This window comes from Bombina bombina, chromosome 5 (genome assembly GCF_027579735.1).
Source record: "Bombina bombina isolate aBomBom1 chromosome 5, aBomBom1.pri, whole genome shotgun sequence".
Lineage (NCBI taxonomy): Eukaryota > Metazoa > Chordata > Amphibia > Anura > Bombinatoridae > Bombina > Bombina bombina.
Genome location: NC_069503.1, coordinates 887,701,873 through 887,718,335, shown reverse-complemented (window position 1 = coordinate 887,718,335; position 16,463 = coordinate 887,701,873). Strand labels below are relative to the sequence as shown.

The window sequence follows — 16,463 nt, the reverse complement described above, 5'->3', positions numbered from 1 at the left end:
TGTTTTATCTGCCCACGGCCCGCCCTGTTTTTTAAGGCAGGTAAATATCTTTTAAATTATACTCCAGTCACCACTTCACCCTTGGTTTCTCCTTTCTCGTTGATTCTTGGTCGAATGACTGGGAGTGACGTAGAGGGGAGGAGCTATATGCAGCTCTGCTGGGTGAATCCTCTTGCATTTCCTGTTGGGGAGGAGTTATATCCCAGAAGTAATGATGACCCGTGGACTGATCACACAACAGAAGAAAGGAATTTATCAGGTAAGCATAAATTACGTTTTTGTAGACACCCCCTCATCTGTCTCCTTTATCACAGCAGCCCCAGCCTTTCTAGGTTAGTGGGTAATGCCTTTGACATACCACATTTCTTCCAGTGAGCCTTAACACTCCAAGCACCTTGTATACCCCTAGAATTTCAGGGGGCAGCGGCATGTAGTTATCCTTCACACTCTGGGCATTATGTGGAGGACAACTACGTATCTAGTGGATAATGCCATAATTGCCAGTCAAACATTAAAACCATGGCTATCCTGAAATTGATTTAAAGGGACAGTCAAGTCCAAAAAAAACTTTATTTTTTCAAATATGGCATGTAATTTTAAACAACTTTCCAATTTACTTTTATCAACAATTTTGCTTTGTTATCTTGGTATTCTAGTTGAAAGCAAACCTAGGAAGGTGCATATGATAATTTCTAAGCCCTTGAAGACTGCCTCTATTTTATTTACTTTTCACAGCAGGGGAGAGCAAGCTCATGTAGGCCATATAGATAGCATTTTGATCACGCTAGTGGCAGACACTGCACTAATTGGCTAAAATGCAAGTCAATAGATAATAACTAAAAGTCATGTGATTATGGGTGGTCAGAAGATGTTTAGATACAAGTTAGTCACAGAAGTAAAAAGTGTATTAATATAACAGTGTTGGTTTTGCAAAACTGGGGAATGGGTAATAAAGGGATTATCTATCTTTTTAAACAACAAAAATTCTGGTGTTGACTGTCCCTTTAAGGCTCCACAAAATTTAATAATAATATAATCCAAAAGTCACCAATGCTCAACTGATTTTTAAATCGGTTTCATTATTGATATGATTGAATGTAATTCTTGTAAATATACAATATAATAAATAAGCCTATGTAATCATAACCTTTTGTTTATGCTTCTGTCTTCATCAGTGTTAACAGTTTGTGTGTTTTTTTGTTTTGTTTGTTTTCTACAGGGATTCTTAGCCAATCAGACAAGGGCTGAAAACTTGAAAGATCCATCAGTATTACCTGACTTGTGCTTGAGTCATGCAAATCAGTTGATGATAATGTTAACTAACCACAGGAAACTGTTAGATATAAAACAGAAATGTACTACAGCTAAACAGGAGCTTGCTAATAATTTACAAGTTCGTTTAAAGTAAGTCTTTGAATAAAACTTGTCAGTAATGTTATGCTAGAAGATACATTGTAGTGAACTTGCAAGTTTTCTAAATAATATTGGCATATTAGAAAACAGAAAACACTGGGTTTTACTTTAAAACATGTTCTATGATGAAATTAATTCATACTACTCCTTATCTGCTCCAAAACACCAGACTAGCGTGGTAGCTTTGACAAGCCTGGTGTATGATCCCACTCTAAAGTCTCTACTTTGGTACTCTTTAGCTGCTCCAAAACACCACACTAACATGGTAATTGTAACAGGCATTTCCAATTTCCCACAATTCTCCATGGGGACACTTGAAAGTCCCTCCCATCCAGTTGCGGGGGTAATTGTTCCAGTATCAGCAAAGGAGCCCAAAACAGAAACTATTACAAAATAATGTATTTGTGGACCACTCTTCCTATGTTAAAGGGGCAAGAAACACAACATTTTTCTTTCATGATTCGGATAGAGCTTGCAATTTTAAACAACTTTCTAATTTACTTTCCTTAGATCATCATTCTCTTGCTTTTTTTGTTGTTGTTGAAAAGCAGGGACATAAGCTCAGGGGCATGCATCTGCCTGGAGCACTGTTTTGCAGCAGTTTTGCAAGAATGTTCTCTATTAGCAAGAGCACTAGATAACGACACATTTTCTGATCATCAAAGAGACATTAAGCACTAAATAAATGCTAGATAGAATGATGCATTCAAAGAAAAAAATAAGTCTAGGAAAAACATGTAGAAGTATTTTTAAAATGTCATTAGTTATCATTTTATATTACCACCTCAAAGTGTTTAATGTCCCTTTTAAATGCATTTATAAATCTGATATGTGATATCAGTAATTATGTCATTGATGGTATATATGAATACCTACATCTATCTAATGTTACCTGTATTATCAGATTATATGGTATTTATCATTTCTTGTATTTAAAGGGACATAAAACACCAAAAATCTTTCATGATTCAGATAGAGCATACAATTTTACACAAATTTCCAATTTATTTAAAGGGATACTAAACCAACATTTTTTCTTTCATGATTCAGATAGAGCATGAACTTTTAAGCAACTTTCTAATTTACTCCTATTATCTATTTCTCCAACATAGGTGTGTCCGGTCCACGGCGTCATCCTTACTTGTGGGATATTCTCTTCCCCAACAGGAAATGGCAAAGAGCCCAGCAAAGCTGGTCACATGATCCCTCCTAGGCTCCGCCTACCCCAGTCATTCTCTTTGCCGTTGTACAGGCAACATCTCCACGGAGATGGCTTAGAGTTTTTTAGTGTTTAACTGTAGTTTTTATTATTCAATCAAGAGTTTGTTATTTTGAAATAGTGCTGGTATGTACTATTTACTCAGAAACAGAAAAGAGATGAAGATTTCTGTTTGTATGAGGAAAATGATTTTAGCAACCGTCACTAAAATCCATGGCTGTTCCACACAGGACTGTTGAGAGCAATTAACTTCAGTTGGGGGAACAGTGAGCAGTCTCTTGCTGCTTGAGGTATGACACATTCTAACAAGACGATGTAATGCTGGAAGCTGTCATTTTCCCTATGGGATCCGGTAAGCCATGTTTATTACGATTGTAAATAAGGGCTTCAAAAAGGGCTTATTAAGACTGTAGACTTTTTTTGGGCTAAATCGATTGATTATTAACACATATTTAGCCTTGAGGAATCATTTTATCTGGGTATTTTGATATAATAATATCGGCAGGCACTGTTTTAGACACCTTATTCTTTAGGGGCTTTCCCAAAGCATAGGCAGAGCCTCATTTTCGCGCCGGTGTTGCGCACTTGTTTTTGAGAGGCATGGCATGCAGTCGCATGTGAGAGGAGCTCGGATACTTAGAAAAGACTTTCTGAAGGCGTCATTTGGTATCGTATTCCCCTTGGGGCTTGGTTGGGTCTCAGCAAAGCAGATACCAGGGACTGTAAAGGGGTTAAAGTTCAAAACGGCTCCGGTTCCGTTATTTTAAGGGTTAAAGCTTCCAAATTTGGTGTGCAATACTTTTAAGGCTTTAAGACACTGTGGTGAAAATTTGGTGAATTTTGAACAATTCCTTCATGTTTTTTCGCATTTGCAGTAAAAAAGTGTGTTCAGTTTAAAATTTAAAGTGACAGTAACGGTTTTATTTTAAAACGTTTTTTGTACTTTGTTATCAAGTTTATGCCTGTTTAACATGTCTGAACTACCAGATAGACTGTGTTCTGAATGTGGGGAAGCCAGAATTCCTATTCATTTAAATAAATGTGATTTATGTGACAATGACAATGATGCCCAAGATGATTCCTCAAGTGAGGGGAGTAAGCATGGTACTGCATCATTCCCTCCTTCGTCTACACGAGTCTTGCCCACTCAGGAGGCCCCTAGTACATCTAGCGCGCCAATACTCCTTACTATGCAACAATTAACGGCTGTAATGGATAATTCTGTCAAAAACATTTTAGCCAAAATGAACACTTATCAGCGTAAGCGCGACTGCTCTGTTTTAGATACTGAAGAGCATGACGACGCTGATATTAATATTTCTGAAGGGCCTCTAACTCAGTCTGATGGGGCCAGGGAGGTTTTGTCTGAGGGAGAAATTACTGATTCAGGGCACATTTCTCAACAAGCTGAACCTGATGTGATTGCTTTTAAATTTAAGTTGGAACATCTCCGCATTCTGCTTAAGGAGGTATTATCCACTCTGGATGATTGTGACAAGTTGGTCATCCCAGAGAAACTATGTAAAATGGACAAGTTCCTAGAGGTGCCGGGGCTCCCAGAAGCTTTTCCTATACCCAAGCGGGTGGCGGACATTGTTAATAAAGAATGGGAAAGGCCCGGTATTCCTTTCGTCCCTCCCCCATATTTAAAAAATTGTTTCCTATGGTCGACCCCAGAAAGGACTTATGGCAGACAGTCCCCAAGGTCGAGGGAGCGGTTTCCACTTTAAACAAACGCACCACTATACCCATAGAGGATAGTTGTGCTTTCAAAGATCCTATGGATAAAAAATTAGAAGGTTTGCTTAAAAAGATGTTTGTTCAGCAGGGTTACCTTCTACAACCAATTTCATGCATTGTCCCTGTCGCTACAGCCGCATGTTTCTGGTTCGATGAGCTGATAAAGGCGGTCGACAGTGATTCTCCTCCTTATGAGGAGATTATGGACAGAATCAATGCTCTCAAATTGGCTAATTCTTTCACCCTAGACGCCACTTTGCAATTGGCTAGGTTAGCGGCTAAGAATTCTGGGTTTGCTATTGTGGCGCGCAGAGCGCTTTGGTTGAAATCTTGGTCGGCTGATGCGTCTTCCAAGAACAAGCTACTTAACATTCCTTTCAAGGGGAAAACGCTGTTTGGCCCTGACTTGAAAGAGATTATCTCGGATATCACTGGGGGTAAGGGCCACGCCCTTCCTCAGGATCGGCCTTTCAAGGCAAAAAATAAACCTAATTTTCGTCCCTTTCGTAGAAACGGACCAGCCCAAGGTGCTACGTCCTCTAAGCAAGAGGGTAATACTTCTCAAGCCAAGCCAGCTTGGAGACCAATGCAAGGCTGGAACAAGGGAAAGCAGGCCAAGAAACCTGCCACTGCTACCAAGACAGCATGAAATGTTGGCCCCCGATCCGGGACCGGATCTGGTGGGGGGCAGACTCTCTCTCTTCGCTCAGGCTTGGGCAAGAGATGTTCTGGATCCTTGGGCGCTAGAAATAGTCTCCCAAGGTTATCTTCTGGAATTCAAGGGACTTCCCCCAAGGGGGAGGTTCCACAGGTCTCAGTTGTCTTCAGACCACATAAAAAGACAGGCATTCTTACATTGTGTAGAAGACCTGTTAAAAATGGGAGTGATTCATCCCGTTCCATTAAGAGAACAAGGGATGGGGTTCTACTCCAATCTGTTTATAGTTCCCAAAAAAGAGGGAACGTTCAGACCAATCTTAGATCTCAAGATCTTAAACAAGTTTCTCAAGGTTCCATCGTTCAAGATGGAAACCATTCGAACTATTCTTCCTTCCATCCAGGAAGGTCAATTCTTGACCACGGTGGATTTAAAGGATGCGTATCTACATATTCCTATCCACAAGGAACATCATCGGTTCCTGAGGTTCGCATTCCTGGACAAACATTACCAGTTCGTGGCGCTTCCTTTCGGATTAGCCACTGCTCCAAGGATTTTCACAAAGGTACTAGGGTCCCTTCTAGCTGTGCTAAGACCAAGGGGCATTGCTGTAGTACCTTACTTGGACGACATTCTGATTCAAGCGTCGTCCCTTCCTCAAGCAAAGGCTCACACGGACATTGTCCTGGCCTTTCTCAGATCTCACGGATGGAAAGTGAACGTGGAAAAGAGTTCTCTATCTCCGTCAACAAGGGTTCCCTTCTTGGGAACAATAATAGACTCCTTAGAAATGAGGATTTTTCTGACAGAGGCCAGAAAAACAAAACTTCTAGACTCTTGTCGGATACTTCATTCCGTTCCTCTTCCTTCCATAGCTCAGTGCATGGAAGTGATCGGGTTGATGGTAGCGGCAATGGACATAGTTCCTTTTGCACGCATTCATCTAAGACCATTACAACTGTGCATGCTCAGTCAGTGGAATGGGGACTATACAGACTTGTCTCCGAAGATACAAGTAAATCAGAAGACCAGAGACTCACTCCGTTGGTGGCTGTCCCTGGACAACCTGTCACGAGGGATGACATTCCGCAGACCAGAGTGGGTCATTGTCACGACCGACGCCAGTCTGATGGGCTGGGGCGCGGTCTGGGGATCCCTGAAAGCTCAGGGTCTTTGGTCTCGGGAAGAATCTCTTCTACCGATAAATATTCTGGAACTGAGAGCGATATTCAATGCTCTCAAGGCTTGGCCTCAGCTAGCGAGGGCCAAGTTCATACGGTTTCAATCAGACAACATGACAACTGTTGCGTACATCAACCATCAGGGGGGAACAAGGAGTTCCCTGGCGATGGAAGAAGTGACCAAAATCATTCTATGGGCGGAGTCTCACTCCTGCCACCTGTCTGCTATCCACATCCCAGGAGTGGAAAATTGGGAAGCGGATTTTCTGAGTCGTCAGACATTGCATCCGGGGGAGTGGGAACTCCATCCGGAAATCTTTGCCCAAGTCACTCAGCTGTGGGGCATTCCAGACATGGATCTGATGGCCTCTCGTCAGAACTTCAAAGTTCCTTGCTACGGGTCCAGATCCAGGGATCCCAAGGCGGCTCTAGTGGATGCACTAGTAGCACCTTGGACCTTCAAACTAGCTTATGTGTTCCCGCCGTTTCCTCTCATCCCCAGGCTGGTAGCCAGGATCAATCAGGAGAGGGCGTCGGTGATCTTGATAGCTCCTGCGTGGCCACGCAGGATTTGGTATGCAGATCTGGTGAATATGTCATCGGCTCCTCCTTGGAAGCTACCTTTGAGACGAGACCTTCTTGTTCAGGGTCCGTTCGAACATCCGAATCTGGTTTCACTCCAGCTGACTGCTTGGAGATTGAACGCTTGATCTTATCGAAGCGAGGGTTCTCAGATTCTGTTATCGATACTCTTGTTCAGGCCAGAAAGCCTGTAACTAGAAAGATTTACCACAAAATTTGGAAAAAATATATCTGTTGGTGTGAATCTAAAGGATTCCCTTGGGAAAAGGTTAAGATTCCTAGGATTCTATCCTTCCTTCAAGAAGGATTGGAAAAAGGATTATCTGCAAGTTCCCTGAAGGGACAGATTTCTGCCTTGTCTGTGTTACTTCACAAAAAGCTGGCCGCTGTGCCAGATGTTCAAGCCTTTGTTCAGGCTCTGGTTAGAATTAAGCCTGTTTACAAACCTTTGACTCCTCCTTGGAGTCTCAATTTAGTTCTTTCAGTTCTTCAGGGGGTTCCGTTTGAACCCTTGCATTCCGTTGATATTAAGTTATTATCTTGGAAAGTTTTGTTTTTGGTTGCAATTTCTTCTGCTAGAAGAGTTTCAGAATTATCTGCTCTGCAGTGTTCTCCTCCTTATCTGGTGTTCCATGCAGATAAGGTGGTTTTACGTACTAAACCTGGTTTTCTTCCAAAAGTTGTTTCTAACAAAAACATTAACCAGGAGATTATCGTACCTTCTCTATGTCCGAAACCAGTTTCAAAGAAGGAACGTTTGTTGCACAATTTGGATGTTGTTCGCGCTCTAAAATTCTATTTAGATGCTACAAAGGATTTTAGACAAACATCTTCCTTGTTTGTTGTTTATTCCGGTAAAAGGAGAGGTCAAAAAGCAACTTCTACCTCTCTCTCTTTTTGGATTAAAAGCATAATCAGATTGGCTTACGAGACTGCCGGACGGCAGCCTCCCGAAAGAATCACAGCTCATTCCACTAGGGCTGTGGCTTCCACATGGGCCTTCAAGAACGAGGCTTCTGTTGATCAGATATGTAGGGCAGCGACTTGGTCTTCACTGCACACTTTTACCAAATTTTACAAGTTTGATACTTTTGCTTCTTCTGAGGCTATTTTTGGGAGAAAGGTTTTGCAAGCCGTGGTGCCTTCCATTTAGGTGACCTGATTTGCTCCCTCCCTTCATCCGTGTCCTAAAGCTTTGGTATTGGTTCCCACAAGTAAGGATGACGCCGTGGACCGGACACACCTATGTTGGAGAAAACAGAATTTATGTTTACCTGATAAATTACTTTCTCCAACGGTGTGTCCGGTCCACGGCCCGCCCTGGTTTTTTTAATCAGGTCTGATAATTTATTTTCTTTAACTACAGTCACCACGGTACCATATGGTTTCTCCTATGCAAATATTCCTCCTTAACGTCGGTCGAATGACTGGGGTAGGCGGAGCCTAGGAGGGATCATGTGACCAGCTTTGCTGGGCTCTTTGCCATTTCCTGTTGGGGAAGAGAATATCCCACAAGTAAGGATGACGCCGTGGACCGGACACACCGTTGGAGAAAGTAATTTATCAGGTAAACATAAATTCTGTTTTTTCTTTGTTCTCTTGCTATCTTTATTTAAAAAGCAGGAATGTAAATCTCAGCAACCAGCCCATTTTAGGTTCAGCACCATGGATAGCGCTTGCTTATTGATGGCTGACATTTAGCCACCAATAAGCAAGCATAACCCAGGTTCTCAACCAAAAATGGGCTGGCTCCTATGAATCATATTCCTGCGTTTTAAATAAAGATAGCAAGAGAACTAAGAAAAATTGATAATAGGAGTCAATTAGAAAGTTGCTTAAAATGTCATGCTCTATCTGAATCATGAAAAAAAAATGGGTTTAGTGTCCCTTTTTAAATGATCTAATTTTGCTTTGTGTTTGTGTATCCTTCGTTAAAAAGCATATCACAGTTTCAGCAATATATTACTGTGAGCTAGATGCACATATATGCCTTTTGTCATTGATTCACCTTATGTGTTCAGATAGCTTCCAGTAGTACATTGCTGTTCCTTCAAAAAGGATACCAAGGGAATGTAGCAAATTTGATAATAGAAATAAATTGGAAAGTTGTTTAAAACTGTATGCTTTATCTGAATCGTCAAAGAAAAAAATTAGATGAATGAGCGCATTTCAATTTTGGATAGAATCATATTTGTAATATACTTCCAACAGCAAAAATGCTTATAGTAAAAGTTATTACTGTTTCTTTCCTAAGATATGGTGAGTCCACAGTATCATCAATTATTAGTGGGAATATCATTCCTGGCCAGCAGGAGGAGGCAAAGCTGTTAAATGTCACTTCACTTACCCATAACCCCCAGTCATTCTCTTTGCCTTCAACTGTTCTTAAGTGGCATTCGCTCATATACTGTGAGGGCCAGTATTCAAACACTACACCTTCTTAACAGACGCAATACACACCACCGCTACCTCTCTGAGCTTGAATACTGGTGAAAGCATTTTTTGGTAATGGAAGTATATTGCAATAATGCTTCTATTTAAAACTAAAATGCACCCATGCACAATTCAGTTTTGACACTTCTATCCCTTTAAAGGCCCGGTAAAGTCAATAATTAGTTTTTATGATTCAGATAAAGAACACAATTTAAAAAAAGTTCCAATATACTTCTGTTATGAAAACATGCACATTTTTTTATGCACGATTAGTTAGACTCAACATGTGCAAAAGTGCACAGTATATACATATATGCAGTTTGTGATTGGCTGATGGCTGCCACATGATACTGGGGGAGGGAAAATTGGATTACAAGTAAAGTCTAGTCAAAGTTAAACTTTCATAATTCAGATAGTGTATGCAATTTTAAACAGCTTTTCAATGTACTTTTACTATAAAATTTGCTTTTGTTCTCTTTGTATTTTTTGTTGAAAACTAAACCTATGTAGACTCATATGCTAATTTCTAAGCCATTGAAGGCTGCCTCTTATCTCGGTGTATTTTGACAGGTTTTCACAGCTAGACAACGGTAGTTCATGTGTACCATATAGGTAACATTGTTCTCACTCCCGTGGAGTTATTTATGACTCAGCACCAATTGGCTAAAAAGAACTGAAATAAGTGGGCAGTCTGCAGAGGCTTAGATACAAGGTAATCACAGAAAGTATATTAATATAACAGTGTCAATTATACAGAAATGGGTAATAGGTAATAAAGGAATTATCTATCTTTTTAAATAAAAAAATGCTCAAGTAGACGGTCCCTTTAACTTTGACATTTGCCAGATTGTTTTTTTATTGTGTATTTGTCAGTTATTCAGATGCACTGTATTTAGTAGTCCGTTAACATGTGTCCTCAATAATGTTACAATAATTCTACCAGGATAGGTAAGTATTTTTTTTGTTTCATGGTTTTTAAATATTTGAATGTTAACTTCTGACATTAATTTACATTTTTTTCATGTAATTGGCAAGAGTCCATGAGCTAGTGATGTATGGGATATACAATCCTACCAGGAGGGGCAAAGTTTCCCAAACTTCAAAATGCCTATAAGTACACCCCTCACCACACCCACAATTCAGTTTTACAAACTTTGCCTCCTATGGAGTTGGTGAAGTAAGTTTGTGCTAAAATTTCTACGTTGATATGCGCTTCTCAGCATTTTGAAGCCTGATTCCTCTCAGAGTACAGTGAATGCAAAGGAAGTATCACCTATTAAATGCAATGGTTTTCCTCACGGGGGAATCTGTTTCATAGGTTCTCTGTTATCGGTCGTAGAGATTCATCTCCTTTCTCCCTTTTCAGATCGACGATATACTCTCATATTCCATTAGCTCTACTGATAACCGTTTCAGTACTGATTTGGCTATCTGCTATATGTGGATGGGTGTCTTTTGGTAAGTATGTTTTCATTACTTAAGACACTCTCAGCTCTGGTTTGGCACTTTATGTATTTATATAAAGTTCTAAATATATGTATTGTACTTATATTTGCCATGATTCAGGTTTCAGTATATTTACTTTTGCAGACTGTCAGTTTCATATCTGGGAAATGTTTATTTTGTGATGCCATTCTTGATATCATCAAAATTGATGTTAAATCTATGTCTTTAGCTATTTTAGCTAGAAGAGCTTTGTGGCTTAAATCTTGGAATGCTGACATGACTTCTAAGTCCAGATTGCTATCTCTTTCTTTCCAAGGTAATAAGATATTTGGTTGTCAGTTGGATTCAATCATTTCAACTGTCACTGGGGGGGAGGGAGTTTTTTTTGCCTCAGGATAAAAGACCTAAGGGTAAATTTAAAGCTAACCGTTTTCGTTGCTTTCGACAAAATAAGGAACAGAAACCTAATCCTTCCCCCAAGGAATCTGTTTCCAATTGGAATCCTTCCTCAAATTGGAATAAATCCAAGCCATTTAAGAGATCAAAACCAGCCTCCAAGTCCGCATAAAGGTGCGGCCCTCATTCCAGCTGAGCTGGTAGGGGGCAGATTAAAATTTAAAAAAAATGTTTGGATCAATTCAGTCTAAAATCAATGGATTCAGATTATTGTTTATCAAGGTTACAGAATAGGATTCAGAGTAAGACCGCCTGTGAGAAGATTTTTTCTCTCACGCATTCCAGCAAACCCAGTAAAGGCTCAGGCTTTCCTAAAGTGTGTTTCAGACCTGGAGTTATCAGGGGTAATCATGCCAGTTCCGTTTCAGGAACAGGGTCTGGGGTTTTATTAAAATCTATTAGCGCTGCGGAATCTGTTGGCGCTCTATAAATAACCGATAATAATAATAATAATATTCACTGTCCCAAAGAAAGAAAATTCATTCAGACTAGTTTTGGATCTAAAAATTTTGAATCGATATGTAAGAGTACCATCTTTCAAAATGGTGACTATAAGGACTATTCTGCCTTATGTTCAGCAAGGGCATTATATGTCCACGATAGACTTACAGGATGCATATCTTCATATTCCGATTCATCCAGATCACTATCAGTTCCTGAGATTCTTTTTTCTAGACAAGCATAACCAATTTGTTGCTCTTCCTTTTGGCCTAGCGACAGCTCCAAGAATCTTTTCAAAAGTTCTTGGTGCCCTAATCTCTTTAATCAGAGAGCGGGGTATTGCAGTGTTTCCTTATTTGGACGATATCTTGGTACTTGCTCAGTCTTTACGTTCTGCAGAATTGTGTTGTTTCTTCAAAGACATGGTTGGAGGATCAATTTACCAAAAAGTTCTTTGAAATCCTCAGACAAGGGTAACCTTTTTAGGTTTCCAGATAGATTCAGTGACCATGACTTTGTCTCTAACTGACAAGAGACGTTTGAAATTGGTTGCAGCCTGTCGGAACCTTCAGTCTGTCATTCCCTTCAGTAGCTATGTGCATGGAAGTTTTAGGTTTAATGACTGCAGCATCGGAAGCGATCCCCTTTGCTCGTTTTTATATGAGACCTCTCCAGCTTTGTATGCTGAACCAATCGTGCAGGGATTATACAAGGATATCACAATTAATATCCTTAAATCCCAATGTTCGACTATCTCTGACTTGATGGTTAGATCACCATCGTATTATTCTAGGGGCCTCTTTCGTTCGTCCAACCTGAACTGTGATCACAACAGATGCGAGTCTTTCAGGTTGGGGAGCTGTTTGGGGAACTCTGACAGCACCAAGGGGTTTGGAAATCTCAAGAGGTGAGATTACCAATAAATATTTTGGAACTCCATGCGATTCTCAGGGCTCTTCAGTTTTGGCCTCTGTTGAAGAGAGAACCATTTATTTGTTTTCAGACAGACAATATCACAACTGTGGCATATGTCAGTCATCAGGGTGGGACTCACAGTCCTCAATCTATGAAAGAAGTATCTCGGATACTTTTTTGGCGGAATCCAGCTCCTGTCTAATTTCTGCAGTTTATATCCCAGGTATAGACAATTGGGAAGCGGATTACCTCAGTCGTCAGACTTTACATCCAGGAGAGTGGTCTCTCCACCCAGATGTGTTTTCTCAAGTTGTTCAGATGTGGGGTCTTCCAGAAATAGGTCTGATGGCATCTCATCTAAACAAGAAACTTCCAAGGTACCTGTCTAGGTCCAGGGATCCTCAGGCGGAAGCAGTGGATGCATTGACATTTTCTTGGTGTTATCAACCTGCTTATATTTTCCCGCCTCTAGTTCTTCTTCCGAGAGTGATCTCCAAAATAATCATGGAGCAACCGTTTGTGCTGCTGGTTGCTCCAGCATGGCTTCACAGGTTTTGGTTTGCGGATCTTGTTCGGATGTCCAGTTGCCAACCTTGTCCACTTCCATTAAGGCCAGACCTTCTATCTCAAGGTCCATTTTTCCATCAGGATCTCAAATCATTAAATTTGATGGTATGGAAATTGATCGCTTAGTGCTTAGTCATAGAGGTTTTTCTGACTCCGTGATTAATACTATTTTGCAGGCTCGTAAATCTGTTTCTAGAAAGATTTATTATCGAGTTTGGAAGACTTACATTTCATGGTGTTCCTCTCATAAATTTTCTTGGCATTCTTTTCGAATTCCTTAAATTGTACAGTTTCTTCAGGATGGTTTGGATAAAGGTTAGTCTGCAAGTTCCTTGAAAGGACAAATCTCTGCTCTTTCTGTCTTATTCACAGAAAGATTGCTAAACTTCCTGATATTCATTGTTTTGTGCAGGCTTTGATTCATATCAATCCTGTCATTAAATCAATCTCTCCTCCTTGGAGTCTTAATTTGGTTTTCAAGGCTTTACAGGCTCCTCCATTTGAGCCTGTGTAATCTTTTTACATTTAAAATACTTTCTTGGAAAGTGTTGTTTCTTTTGGCCATCTCTTCTGCTAGAAGAGTTTCTGTATTATCAACTCTCTCTTGTGAATCTCCTTTTCTGATTTTTCATCTGGATAAGGCAGTTTTGTGGAATTCATTTAAATTCTTACCTAAGGTTGTAAATTCTAACAACATTAATAGAGAATTGTTGTCCCTTCCTTGTGTCCTAATCCTACAAATTCTTTGGAGAGATCCTTACATTCTTTGGATGTGGTGAGAGCTCTGAAATATTATGTTGAAGCTACTAAAGATTTCAGGAAGACTTCTAGTCTATTTTGTTATTTTTTCTGGTTCCAGGAAAGGTCAGAAGGCTTCTGCCGTTTCCTTGGCTTCGTGGTTAAAGCTTTTGATTCATCAAGCTTATTTGGAGTCGGGTCAAGCCCCGCCTCAGAGAATTACAGCTCATTGTGCTAGATCAGTCTCCACTTCCTGGGCTTTTAAGAATGAAGCTTCAGTTGATCAGATTTGCAAAGCTGCAACTTGGTCTTCTTTGAATACATTTACTAAATTCTACCATTTTTATGTATTTGCTTCTTTGGAAGCAGTTTTTGGTAGAAAAGTTCTTCAGGCAGCTGTTTCAGTTTGATTCTTCTGCTTCTGATTTAAAATTTTTCCTTTCATTTATGAGATTAAATTTATATTTTGGGTTGTGGATTAATTTTTTTCAGCGGAAAATGGCTGTTTTTATTTTTTCCCTCCCTTTCTAGTGTTTTTTGCATGGAGTTCCACATCATGGGTATTGCTGCCATACATCACTAGCTCATGGACTCTTGCCAATTACATGAAAGAAAACATAATTTATGTAAGAACTTACCTGATAAATTCATTTATTTCATATTGGCAAGAGTCCACGAGGCCCACTCTTTTTATGGTGATTATGATTTTTTTGTATAAAGCACAATTATTTCCAAATTCCTTTGTTGATGCTTTTTACTCCTTTCTTTATCACCCTACTACTTGGCTATTTATTAAATTGAATTGTGGGTGTGGTGAGTATTGTATTTATAAGCATTTTGAGGTTTGGGAACTTTGCCCCTCCTGGTAGGAATGTATATCCCATACGTCACTAGCTCATGGACTCTTGCTAATATGAAAGAAATGAATTTATCAGGTAAGTTCTTACATAAATTATGTTATTTTTTTTTTTAAGGGAAAAAAAATGTTTAAGAGTATTATGAAAATGTTATCTTTTTGAGCACAACACACTACTTATTTTTAGTTTGCGTATCATGTCTGGTCTGTTTTTTTGGAAAATCCTGTTTTTTCTTGTTTTGTTTTCTTCAGATTATCCTAGTTTACCTATATATTCCTAAAACCATCAGAAAATGGAATGTTTAGCTCAACAATTTCATCAAATATTTAAGAAAATTTCTGAAGTCATTGCCAAGTTTAATACATGTGCAAGAAGCAAAACCAACAAATGAAAATTAAGTTATTTGTATATGACCTTTTATGCAATTATGTATCGAACAATGTAATATCTCACTTAAAAATGAGTTTTAACGTACTGTACTTTTTTTTAAGGTGGTGCTGCTTTGTAATGCTGCATGCTGATCAAGATGGGGAAAAACTTCAAGCTTTGTTTCGTCTATTAACAGAGCTTATTGAGCGAGTCAAAATAGTGGAAGCACTTGGTACAGTACCTCAGATGTACTGTCTGGCAGTTGTTGAAGTAGTAAGGAGAAAGATGTTTGTAAGACACTACAGAGAGGTAAGATTAGTATGCTTTGAATGATCAGCTTCACTTTTATCTTGTGCTAAATACTGTGTCAGGTGCAAATTTTGTAAAATAATTTTCTTCCCGTTTCACAGCTCTTTTTTTTTGTAAGTATAATCAGCAAAAATATATTTTCCTTTTACGCCAACACAGGGATAGGGATGGCAATGACCATTCTCCCTGAAGCAAAATTCTCTTTTTAAATCTTCCAAAGTTGTTGTAATTATTATTATCATCATTTATTTGTATAGCTCTGCAAACTTTTGTAGCCCTGGGTACAGAGATAGGGCTTTACAATGAAAAATATTTGTTATGAGATACAAAAACATAACAGACTAAACAAACCTAGTACAGAATGAGGAGGGTCCTACTCCGAAGAGCTTAGAGTCTACAGGTTGAGGATACAGAGACATAAGGTTTGGGGTAGCTTGTCACGTGGACTGAAGTTGCTACAGCAAGTCAAGGCAGTAAGATTTATATTGGTTAGGATGAAAAACAGAGGCGAGATGGCAAGCCTCTCTGAATAGGTGGGTTTTCAAAGATGGTCTGAAGCTATAGAAGGTTGGAGACAGTCTGATTGAGTGCAGTAGAGAGTTCCAGAGGACATGAGCAGCACATGAGATGTTTTGGAGGGGAAAGAGGGACATAAGGATAATATGAGTAGAAAGATGTAGGTCAGAGGTTAAGCAAGAGGACGGCTTGAGGAGAAGAGCTTCAGCACTTGTTGGCCACACACTGTTCTCCCCAGGACCTTTTAAATTTGTGCTGATTTTACTGACCACCCAGCTAAAATATTATCTGTATTCAGCTAAAATTAACTTATACTATATAATTTCAATGTATGTTAATTAATGTAAACCCCCCATATATATACAGGGAGTGCAGAATTATTAGGCAAGTTGTATTTTTGAGCATTAATTTTATTATTGAACAACAACCATGTTCTCAATGAACCCAAAAAACTCATTAATATCAAAGCTGAATAGTTTTGGAAGTAGTTTTTAGTTTGTTTTTAGTTTTAGCTATTTTAGGGGGATATCTGTGTGTGCAGGTGACTATTACTGTGCATAATTATTAGGCAACTTAACAAAAAACAAATATATACCCATTTCAATTATTTATTTTTACCAGTG

At 39.3% G+C, this 16,463-nt stretch overlaps 1 protein-coding gene across 1 annotated transcript in view; it reads left to right on the top strand.

Moving 5' to 3' along the window:
- RB1CC1 (RB1 inducible coiled-coil 1) overlaps positions 1-16,463 on the top strand; it is a gene marked incomplete in the record, with an annotated part of 595,085 nt that overhangs the window by 217,573 nt on the left and 361,049 nt on the right. The window contains 2 exon segments of the mRNA XM_053715035.1: positions 1,220-1,404; positions 15,138-15,324. Of these exon segments, the coding sequence (XP_053571010.1) occupies positions 1,220-1,404; positions 15,138-15,324 (372 nt within the window).